This window comes from Anolis carolinensis, chromosome 1 (genome assembly GCF_035594765.1).
Source record: "Anolis carolinensis isolate JA03-04 chromosome 1, rAnoCar3.1.pri, whole genome shotgun sequence".
NCBI lineage: Eukaryota > Metazoa > Chordata > Lepidosauria > Squamata > Dactyloidae > Anolis > Anolis carolinensis.
In genome coordinates, this window is record NC_085841.1 from 101,922,475 (window position 1) to 101,934,703 (window position 12,229).

The 12,229-nt window shown below is 44.4% G+C and overlaps 1 protein-coding gene across 1 annotated transcript in view; it reads right to left on the bottom strand.

Annotated features, from left to right (window-relative positions):
* LOC134298812 (uncharacterized) overlaps positions 1-11,725 on the bottom strand; it is a 30,226-nt gene extending 18,501 nt beyond the window's left edge. Inside the window, exon 1 of the mRNA XM_062980130.1 lies at positions 6,098-11,725. Within this exon, the coding sequence (XP_062836200.1) occupies positions 6,631-11,268 (4,638 nt within the window). The 5' untranslated portion in view covers positions 11,269-11,725 and the 3' untranslated portion in view covers positions 6,098-6,630. The remainder of the gene's footprint in view (positions 1-6,097) is intronic.
* Between the last annotated feature and the right edge of the window lie 504 nt (positions 11,726-12,229).

Consider the following 12,229-nt stretch of genomic DNA (forward strand, 5'->3'; position numbering starts at 1 on the left):
AAATCTCTCCCCAGATATTGGATTTGTTCTAATGTGACCAATGTACATTTTTAGGCCTACACAGGGAATGCTTGCTGGTGATTTTGGACAGTCTGTGGACAGATTTTGTTTCTCAAAGAAATAGGCAATTAATTCAGTCAAATAATCTTGACTGTACAAGATTATTTCTGCTATTAATTTAGATAAGATGTATCTCCTAAGAGGATATCACCACCCCTGGGAAAAGACTAATAACAGCCTGGAAAATGAAATGCTATCCTAAAAAGAGCAAATTCCAGTTTTGATTGCAACAGTTGCCATCAGATGTATTTCCACAGATGAGTCATGGCCATCAATGTCAGATGAAATGGAAGTCCCTGCTATTCTGAGGCCTCTTCCACATGAGACAATTACAAAATTTGAATCCTAATTCAATCATCATGGTTACGTGCATGTGCATAAACATACACGTGTATGCTGGCACACAAACACCACTCCTGTCCAGTCAATTTATCTTGGATTTTTAAAATCTTATTTGCAGCCATTGTTGCTTCTATTTGTCCATCTGTCTATAACGTTACTTAGTTAAATGGCTTACATGCCCTCACTCAATTTAACCAAGAGCTTGACTACATTAATCAAAAACCCCTTTCCATGAATGAAATGCTGGCTATTGCCTTGAAAAAAGGGGACTTCCTTGAGTTTTACAAGTTTTTGCACTAAACTCTGATTGTGCTCCACTTTTGCTGGAAACCCCGGTGTATCCAGGACTTGAAGATAGGGTGGGCAGTAGAACTGGGTCTGATCAGACAGACATTGCTGTCATCACTTTTTCCCTGCACTGATCAGCCCAGCAGACTGGATCCGATCCAGGACCATCTGGACAATTCAGCAGAAATGGCCTGTATTCAGGACTGCTCTGCGACAGATTTACACTGGGCCACAAGTTTCCCCTCTAAGAAGTCCATATTGTGGTAATACCTTTATCAGGATAGCCAAAAGGCACTGCATTCTCTGTAAAAGCTTTGCACACTATGGATTCTGGAATTCGTCTTATGATCAGCACAGTTACCACTGCATTTATATCTCCTGAAGAATATCATGTTTAACTAAACTAAACTTTATGGGGAGTGGTACACATTTTTGAACTATAGTATTTTGCTGGCTTAGTACTTACTTTGGTATTTTTCACAGCAGTAAAGCTTCTGTGAACTTATTTATTTATTTAATTTATATCCCACCTATCTCCCCAAAACCAAAATATGTGTGATTTAAAAGAAAAAAGTTGTTTTTCCAATGGCTGGCTTTTTGAGAAGGACCACTTACCTCAGTAAGAGAACACATGCCTCTACATTTTTATGGTTTTTTTTAAAGAGGTCTATTAATAGAAAACATGAAAGATATTTGCCTGATGGAAGAGGGGAAATATTGGACTAGGTCTTATTAAGAATAACTTAGTTCCATCTATTCATAAGGCAAGCAAGCCAAGAGGATGCTTTCAGATCCTATGAGGCGTTTTAACAGTCTTGCGCTTTTTTCTCTAACTTCAAGGGGCTGATCTAGTGTTGTACAATGCCTGTAGAGCTTCTCATAGGTGGGCATGTGACTATAAAGTTGCATCAGGAACAATAGGCTGCAAAGCTCTGCTGGTGAAACACTTTGGGAACTTCATGAGCACTAAAAGAGATGTTAAAATGTTGGACTCCAGAAAAAAATCAAGGACACAAATACACAATGACATCAAATACAGATGAGAAGATGTATGCTTTAGGGAGTCTGAGGTCTTCTCAATTCAGCAGAGGACAATGTATGTGTGAACTGGATTAACCATTTTTGGAACTACCACAGAAAAGGGTTTATGATATATTATTATTACAAGCTGATATGACTATAACAGAGTTATTACAAGTAGATATGAGTATGACAGCAGTTAATGCTTAGGATTAGAGAATATAAAAGCTGATCTTACAAAACTCTAAATTTTGGTCACCAGTGTGGGCTTCTATGTCAATAGAATGATGAATCCATTTCAGGTTTTAAATCTGCTGAAGGTTATAACTAAAATAGATTCAACTTCTTAGATAGCACTTTTCAAGTTCAGATTAAATTCCAGAGGACATTCATTGCCACGCTGATATGGAAGCCATCAGTTTCCAGTGCATTGGGACACCAGCTCAAAACAAACTGAAACTATCAGATCAAAAAAGAAAGAAAATGAATATATCCTAACCCAGCCCCACTCCACTTTAGCAGCAGCTTTTTGCACCAATTGCAGCTTGAAATGCTTTTCTGAAGACTGGGCTAAAGGTCTCTGCCCACGTAACTATGGCATAAATAACCATAGTGAGGCCCAACTCCTAAAGTTAGGTGCACTGTTGCCATTCAACAGAAGTACCAGGTTTAAAAAAATCAGCCCTCCCCTTCCAATGAAATTAATCTTTTGGAGGAGCTTCACTCCTACACCCACACCACACATACACCACACACACATCACTCCTGGTTCTAATGAGTTCATTCTCCAGCAGGACTTGGCCAGTCCAAAATGTTTTGATATTTGACAAGAAATATCAAATTGCTATTCATATAATCTCATCCTGGATCCAAGTGTAGAAAATCCAACAGGTGCCTCTGCCCCTCCCTGGCAGCAGAAAAATAGAGTATCAACAAATTAAGTGACTTATCATGTTCCCTCCAGTGAAAATCAATTCACCCCAGCAGGAGTGTCACCTTCCCTTCCCTGTCACCATTGCTGTCACTAGTTGGCCTCACAGCATTGGGAGAACCCCTGGCTGTCACAAATGTCCAGGGCTGACATCGGCACAGGCGATTCCTCCCTTCTTCTCCCTTCCCTGGTGAGCACTGCTGCAGATGCCAGAATGGGGAAGCACAGAATGGGGAACACTGGGAAAAGGGACAACAGCAGCACCCCATGGAGGCAGTGGACCAGTACACATCAGATCTAGTCATGCTGCCAACACTGTGTTCAAAGTGAAAGGCTGATTTAGTTTCCTTAGGGCACATCTAAACCAGTTTAATCCAATTTATCCCACAAAAAGGACAAGAAGTCCCTGGATGTCATGTAGACATTCAGGAATGACTTTTCACTCAGTGAGGGCTAAATAGCTCCTGAAGTCAAGCCCTGATACTTTCCAGGGCTTGACTATGACGGACCTCAACCTTTTTTCCTCTAGGTGTTTTGGACTTTAGTTCTCAGAATTTCTGAATAGTGGGCCATGTTAGCTGGGGTTTCTGCGAGCTGAGCTCCAAAAGTCTGGACTAACAGCGGAGAAGCAGTGCAGATAAATATCACGCAAGTTACACATTCACTAGAGTACAACTCCTCTGAACTCAACATGACTTACTTGCAAGCAGACAGGAATGTTAATGTTAAAACAGCAGCAGGCAAGAGCGATGGGCCAATTTTCTCAACTGTGGGCAATCTGGAGATCACATGAGCTGCCAAAAATGCCAAGTTCACCCACATCAGCCCTACAATCTAGTTTGAAAGGCCAACTGCTGTACCAAGAGGCTTCTAGAATAGGCCGTTCATTTTAGGGCAGAAGGGGAATCTGGAGGTGCTCAGGGCCCCTAGAACATACTTGGCACCCTCAAGTTTAAATCCAACTTGTAATATCACCAGAAGTATAAAACAAAAACTGATTTTTTGGTTTTGGGTTTTTTAAAAAAAGAAAGAAAGAAAGAAAGAAAGAAAGAAAGAAAGAAAAGAAAAGGAAAGGAAAGGAAAGGAAAGGAAAGGAAAGGAAAGGAAAGGAAAGGAAAGGAAAGGAAAGGAAAGGAAAGGAAAGGAAAGGAAAGGAAAGGAAAGGAAAGGAAAGAAAAGAAAGCAAAATCCTTTGCAGGAATCTCCCAGGTGTATAAAAAACAAAGATCTTACCAGTGCAGGACTTCAGAGGAAAACAACGTTTCTCAAGAACATAAACAGTTTCTACTTGGGATCAGTGAATATTAGAACCATCTTTGTGTTAACATCCATAGTGCATGTTTTCAGCTACAAGAAAACTCTACAGTTACATTCTGTGGAGGTTTCATGAGGTGGTTTGCCAAATGGAAAAACATTTGGACGTTTGGAAAAATCTTGCACATAAATTACCAAAGGCACTGCGTGTCTAAAAGATGGAGCAAACCAAAAGCCAAGAAAAAGGAGTACGTGTGCCAAAGAAGGAGGAGTGTGCAGTATGGGGGGTGGGAGGGGGGGGGTGAGCAATGTAATGATTTCTTTTAATGAGTCTCCTACAAAATGGAGAGCTGGCTTCCAAAACATGTCCTTTTCTCAAAAAATAATCTTGCTCAGATGATGAGAAATACCTTCAGAGTATTCAGACTATGCTGGGATTTTTCATCCTTTTGGCCATCATTGATTGTGTTAAGTGCGGCATGTCAGTTAAAGACACAGAAGGCTCATTGTATGTTTCTTACTATGGCAAAGGCTTGCCACGCTGGTTATTTCCCTGATTTATGATGCCCAGCAGAAGGTACTGAAAGCTGGGTTTTTTTAAAGAAAGAAAAGACCTAGATTAGGAAGTTTATGATAAAGAAGAGCTCGGCTCCTGCCTGACATGCGATCTTTCTTTTGGCTATAAGCAGCCCTGGTTCTGCAAGACCATCAGCTAAGGCTGGCTCACATTTCACTACTAAATCTGAGTCAACAATCTCTAATCTGGACATTGGGCTCGGGATCCAGGCTCAGGTTGCAGTTAGAGGCAGACAACAGGGACCGGGTGGAGGGGGTGGGTAGGTTGGGAGGTTGAACGTGTTAAGAGTGGAAAAAAATACAAGCTTTGTTTTCCATTGGATTGTCCATATACAGGACGGAGGCAAGGCCAGCTGTGTGTGTCATTTTTCTGTCATCACGCAGATAAAGATTTGCTCCTCTCTTGTCCTGAAATTGCCTGTCCCTCACACTTATTTTAACTTGGTACACCAAGATATGTTTGCCCCAGAATCAGAGACACAAGTTTGTAGCGCAGCTCAGATTTGAAGTTCTTTTCATCTTTCTGACACACGATACCATGGCATAAGCTGCCTGCAGTGAAGTTGCTATGCAGATATACAATTTCTGGAAAGTTACACCAGGAAAGTGAATCCCTGCCGAAGGATTAGCATTTCACAAAGAGAAGCAGGATAAAATGGGCAGCAGTTAGGTTAAAAAGCTAAATGGGAGGGGGATAAGAAAAAAGAAAGAAAGAAAAGAGAGGAAAAAGTAAAATCAACCTTTATGAAAACAATCTCTTCTCCCTCCACCTATAATAGGAACGTATCCAGTATCTTCTCTAGTTTATAGGCTGACTCCGTGTAACTATTGCATATAATGTATGCATTGTGTGTTTAAAAACAGTCACAAAGTAAAAGGAAAGATGGCATTGTGTCCATTCTTAATGCCATTTAGTGCTTTGCCATTCTTTCTTTTTATTTTTTTTATTTTTTGGAAAAAGCAAGAAGAGAAGTTTTAAGAAATTGGATGTCTGGGGCAGAAAGCCAAGAATATGCCACCACCTTCCTGCCTTAGTTCTTTAGGTCAAAAGAGTTAAGAAAGTACAGCTCTGCATAGCATGGTTTTAGAATCCTGCTTCACTATTCCCTAACACAGGATCTGGATTTAATTTTTTTAAAGGTCTTTCTGACAATGAAAGAAATATTTTCAGCAACATTCATGAACTGTAAAATGTAACCAGTTCAAATGACCTAACTCTAAATATAATGTTCTGCTTGATTTCCCACCCACAAACACTTTACCTGCAGCTTTTAAGTAAAGTACCTATGAGCATTAAGGTAAAAAATAAAAACCTTCCTCAGAATTCATGAGGCCCTGAAGGCAAGTTCTGGTTCTGTGCCGTCCGCCGGACAATAAAAAACTATAAAACTGAAACGTGCTGTCCTTTATCCGGGCGAACTGCAAATCCCTATAAGCTGTCCTATAGATATTGAACGACTGAGTCTGGATAACTTCAAAAAAGGATGTTTATTCATACAAGGTTGTAAACCTGGCACAGATCTTAAAGTTGCAGAAAATGAAACAAATTTCTATAGGTTTTAGGTACAGAATTATCCCTGGTTCCAGAAAGCAAAGGTGATTATAAAACCACTATACCCTAATCACGCTGCCTATATTAGAAGGAGAAACTCTTTCCTTCCCTATCTTTACAGCAAAGATTAGTTCTAGAAGCGACAGAATAACCCTGCTCCTATAACTAGATTTCCTATTCCAGATCAATATAATTCAATACTTATCTAATTTGGATAGGCTTAGATTGGCCTGGTTTTGAGGATGATTTGTCCCAGTTAGCCTTGCACAGCTCCAGCACGTTGTAAGACTATAGCCAGAATGAAGCTCCAAAATGGAGACTAGACCCTGGTAAAAAGGGCGGTCCTAAGATGTTGCACTCTTTGACCAATCACTGCAAAGAAAACTGCAGCCAGCTATTGCAGATTCCAAGCCACTTTTCCTAGGCTTTTGCAGCCAGAGGCTCAAACAAAATGCAAAGGAGGGAAAACAAACAAATGACCAATAGGTAAGGCAAACCATCGTCCTGGGGGACGGAACACTCCCCGCTAAATTCCCAGGATGTGGGAATTTACCAATCAAAAACATACAAACACCTTTGTATACACAACAATAAAACAGTATAAAACTTACACACTTTGGACAAGCAACACGAGATTGCTGGTTGGTCTGTCCAGGACAGACATTTTGTCCTTACTATGAGTCTTTACCTGAACTTTTCTAACCTTACCGTCAGGGCAAGGAAAGGTCTTTAGTGTAATGCCCATAGGCCAGGCATAGCGGGGCAAGTCTTTGTCCTTTAGCAACACAAGGTTTCCCACCTTGAAATTGTCCTCTGGGGTTTGCCAGAGTCTTCTGGTTGGAAGCTGGCTTAAGTATTCGGCCTTCCACCTCTTCCAGAAGTGGTTGGCCAAGGACTGCACCTGTTTCCACAGGGCACGGTGAGTTCCGTCCGGAACTGGCAACATGACGTCCTTCCATCCTGGCACCTTTTGTGTCAAAATAAGTGCAGGAGTCAGTGGTTGTAAGTTCTCAGGGTCACTGGTAAGGGGAACCAGCGGCCGGTTGTTGATAATTGCGGTAACTTCCGCCATAAGTGTCACCAAAACATCATGCGTCAATGACCTATGACTCAAAAGCATGGCATTAAGGATTTTGCGACTAATACCAATCATCCTCTCCCAAACACCACCCATGTGGGAGGCGTGAGGAACATTGAAAGTCCACATAATTTGTTCAGTATTCGTAAAGTTCTGAACCTTTGGGTCTCTCCCAAACCTAGACACACAATTGAGTTCTTTGGTCGCACCTACAAAATTGGTGCCACAGTCCGACCGAATTGACTTAATTGGCCCTCTGAGGGCTATGAACCTTTTTAATGCGTTTAAAAATGATGAAGTGTCCATCCCTTCTATGACTTCTATATGGACAGCTCGTATTACTAAACAAGTAAACAAAACTGCCCACCTCTTGTTATTTACAACACCACCCCTGGTTTTCCTAGTGACAACCTCCCAAGGACCAAACACATCGATTCCCACATGGGAAAAGGGTGGGTCTGTCAAAGTCCTATCCTGAGGTAGTTCTGCCATCAACTGACTTTGACAGTTTCGCCTAAGGCGCCTGCATTTAACACATTTGAAAATACAACTGTTGACCAACCTTTTGGCATTAACTACCCACAGACCTTCATTTCTAAGGGCTGCCTCAGTTAGAGTTCTACCCTGCTGATGGATCCTTTCATGGTGATGCCGAACGAGCAGCAATGCAGTGTGACTATTAGGGGGTATGATGATGGGGTTTTTTATGCACGCCTTGAGTTTAGCTTTGGCTAACCTTCCTCCAACTCTCAAAATACCCTCCTTGTCTAGAAATGGGTTTAACTCATTTAGAAGACTTTGATTAGGGATGTTGAGCCCTTGCTCTAGCCTAGCTATTTCCTGCTTGAAAGCAGATCTCTGTACTGACTTGAATATGACGCTCTTAGCCTTTATCATATCCTGGACCTGTAAAGGCTCACTATCTTTGCAAGCTAAACGATGTATAAGCCTAGCAACTGCTCTAAGAAGACTGTGCCACTCCGAAAAACGTTCAAAACGGTGTGGTTCCAGGCAAGATCTTTGGCCCATCTTGATTTCTGTGGTTGATTTGCAGGCTTTCACCTCTGCACTTCGTGAGACTTGAGCATTCATAATGTCCGAAAACCTTTGCTCATCTTTCGAGAGCGCTGTGGCTTCGTCTCTCTCAGAGACTTTGAAAATGGAGGAATACTCTGGAGTTATTGCTTGGCAGTAGACTGAGATGTGACTTAGGCAACTGCGCACAAGTGTAGGACGTCCACCTTTAAGCACCTGTGCTTGATTGGAGTCCAACGACGATGGTGGGTGCATCTTGTTTATGCACACTGGGCCTGTAACTGTCCAGCCTAGTGGTAGCAGCTGAGCAATGGGCGCCCCTGGAGGTCCCTTAACTTGGTCGTTCACATAGAACAAGTTCGGACAGTCCGCACCAAGCAGAAGGGCAATGTCCACATCTGGACGGAAAGCAGGTATGGCATTCTTTAATCGTCGCAAATGTGGATGAGCCTCCACAACTTCTCTAGTTACAATTTGCCTTTTGTTCCGGGGAATAGAGGAACACTCAATCAGGTCTGGCAACTTGAACTGCCTCTTCTGGTCGCAAGAGGAAACAACAAAGCCGGATGCTATGCGACCCTGCAACTTCTTTTTTCCTGCACACGTAGTCATAGTGTAGTCAACCATCTTGGTTTTAAGGTCAAACATGCGGAAGAACTCTGGAGTAGCCAGGGAGGCGTCGCTCTGTGAATCCAGGGCCACATAGAGTCTCTTTCTAAGCCAAGGGCTCTTGGCTGGATATACATCCGCTAGGCAGATAGGATGACAAACTCTGTACTGGTGCGAGTCAGAACACAGCTCTGTACAGGCGACTGCTGAAACTTCCACCTGCATCTGCGGTGCAGCCGGCTTGTCGGTATCTTCGCTTGCTGTCCTTTCCTTTGGTGAAATGTCCCCTTTGGTGTGGGAGACACCATTGGAGTTGTGCATTGCGGTGCAATGCTTGACGCTGTTGCATTTCTCGCACTTGACGTTTTCTTTGCAGTTGGATGCAAAGTGCGGAGTTGCTCCACAGCATCTAAAGCAGATTCCCTGCTTTTGAACTAGCTGTTGCCTTTCTTTGTATGTCTTCCTACTAAACTCCCTGCAGTTGGCCAAGCTGTGAGGCTTTTGGTGAATAGGGCAAAGCAACTCTTTTACCTCCGACCTGGGTTCATCAGTCTTGTGTTGAGTTTCGACTGCCTTTACGCTGACAGGTCTATTGGCCTCTCTAGGTGGTTTCTTGTCCACTTCAGGTGCCTTCCCTGGATGGATCCCTTGATATAAGGTGGGCAGGCCCGTCTGTGGATCATTCCTTTCCCTGGCCGCTCTGGTGATGAACTGGACCAGATGGGAAAACGGTGGGTACGCCTGAGAATGGGCCTCCTTGTAGTTGAAGACCTCCTGTCCCCAGCGTTCTTGCAAAGTGAAGGGCAGCTTGGTCAAGATCTGCCTCTGGGACAGGTGCTGATCGAGGCACTTCAAACCGGGCAGTTCTGGATTCTCCTTGGCCGACTCTAATTCCGTAAGGAGATCGCTGAGGTCCCACAAGAGTTTGAAGTCTTTGAGTTTCAAAGCTGGGAACCTTTGGAGCTTGTCCATAAGAGATGCTTCAATCTCTGTGCTGGCCCCATACCTCTGCTGCAACCTGGCCCAGGCCTTTTCCAGGGCTTTGTCGGGATCGGCTACGTGGGCTGAATATATTCTCTTAACTTGAGAAGATGATGCTGGACCCAACCAGGCGCCTAGCAGGGTCAGCTCTTCTTCAGGCAACAACTTTAAGTCTCTAATTGCCCTCTTGAAGGTAACCTTCCAGAGAAGGAACTCTTCAGGCTTGTCTGAAAACTTTTCAACTCCCTTGTCTTTGAGGTCTCTTTTGGGACTTCTAAGGATCGAGACGAGTTGGGATTCTGGCGTCGACGGGAACAAGTGTGGCGTTGGCTGCTGTGGGGAGAAATCCCACCATACTCCTTGCGTCGACCTTTGGTCTTTTGGAGGGATGACATCGTCTGTAGATGGACCGATGGTTCCCTTTGGACTTGCTTGTAGGGCCCAATTGGTGGTAGGCTTTGATGGTTTGGCTGACTGTTCAGGAATCTTAGTAGGAGGCACAGGCAACCTGAGCAAAGACGAGCTCCCCGCTATGATGCTCTGAACTTTAGGCAACCCGAAGGCAACTTTAGGGCCCTGTTCTGACCGAAGAGAGAAGTCTTCATGTTCCTCGTCAGAAAGCTGGCTGTTTAAACTATTAAGGTGCACAAGCACCTTGGAGGAAGGGTCCTGCATTGGCAACTGACTTACATTTTCTTCTGTGAGTTGCCCACTTAGGACCTTGGCCAAAGTCTCAGCTTTTACCTTTTTGGCAGTAGCATCCATCCTTATTCTAAGCATTTCTATTTCACATTGCCTTTGGGCCTGTTCTATTTGGAGTCGCTGTTCCTCCTCTTTAAGGTGGAAAGTGTGGTCAGCTGCTTTTGCATCAGCTTCCGCCTCCGCAACCTTGCTCTGTAGCTCCAGACGTGCAGCCTCCTTAATGTGCAAGGCAGCTAGGGAAGAGATGGCACTCCCAGCAGCAGAAGACTTGCTAGAGTGGCTGTGTTTAGACGATGCACGCTCCCTTAGCTTAGATACCTGGCTAGAGCGGTTGGACTTAAGGCTAAGTGCCACAGCAGGTGATTTTAAAAGATTGGTCTCATGGCTGCATAAGGAAGACTGCTTTCCTTTTGGCTCAGACCTTAGATTAACAGGTGGAGAACTAAATTCCAAGGCATCTAGAATTGCCCTCACCTTATTTTCTTTCTCATTAGTGTCAGCTAAGACACACACTATTTCTAACTCTGAATCCTTGGCGTTAATGCGCTCGAGGACCTGGACTATCTTAGACACCAAACCCCTCCAGAGACCGAAGGTCTCTTCAAGGTCTGTCTGTAATATGGATGGCACCCTTGTAATACCCAAGCTCTCAATTCTGTCCATCAATGTTACAATTCGCTCCCATGCCGAACCTAACCTCACATGGAGGAGCTCCTTTTCATCTATTAGATGGGCTAGCATCTTGGCTGAAGGGTGCTTTATCCTTTGGGGCCTTTCATTCCTACTTTCAGCCTCAGAAGGAGGTATACCATCTGCATCATCTTGAAATTGCATAGACATTGTGTATTCTTAATAGCAAGTAAATTTACAACAAAGGCAAATGCAATATACCTGCAAGTAAATTTACAATAAAAGCAAATTCAATATATAATACAATTCACAGCACTTAACCATAGCAATATATATCACTAAGTAACTATACTTTACAAAGATTGTGACCTTTGGCGCCAAACTTTGGTAGGCAAGCTGCAAAATGCCAACTGACAGCAACTTGCCACTTGATACCTCCCTTGCCCGAGTGACGTAAACTGCCAAAATGGCGACTTCGCCAAATTTTCAAGCACCTTGTGCTCCGCGGCTCGAGGCCTGCCGCCGAAGGAGCACCGAGGCTGGCTTTGGAAAGGAGGAGAGAAGAGACGCCTCCTCCCCGCTGTGAAGGGAGGTCACCACCGCAGGTCAATGAGGCAGGTCACCACCGCAGGACGATGAGGCAGGTCACCACCGCAGGACGATGAGGCAGGTCACCACCGCAGGACGATAAGGCAGGTCACCACCGCCAGGCGATGAGGCAGGTCACCACCGCAGGACGATGAGGCAGGTCACCACCGCAGGACGATGAGGCAGGTCGAAGCCGGCCGAGTGCTCCGGCCGAACTCGCAGCAGCGTTGCCAGGCCTGTCCAGGTTCTAGCCTGGTTCTGGTGGGCTTCACGCCTCAGAGCCAGCCAAAGAACTGTCGCTGGTGCTCCGCGGCTCGAGGTCTACCGCCGAGGGAGCCCTGGACGTTGCTGGGAACTGCACAGCCTGTGCAAACCCAGAAAGCCACTGGGCCACGTGCGCACACGCGAGCCAAATAGCAAGGAAATAGAGCCCCACTATTTGACTCCTTCAGGTCTGAGAGCGGGCTCCACTGCCTCAGACGCTGGTAGAGTCTTTAGGTATGCAGACTGAGCTCAGGCGGAAAAGCCGCGGCCTAAACTAAACTTCCTAAACTATAAAAAACTATAAGCCGTGCAAGCTAGC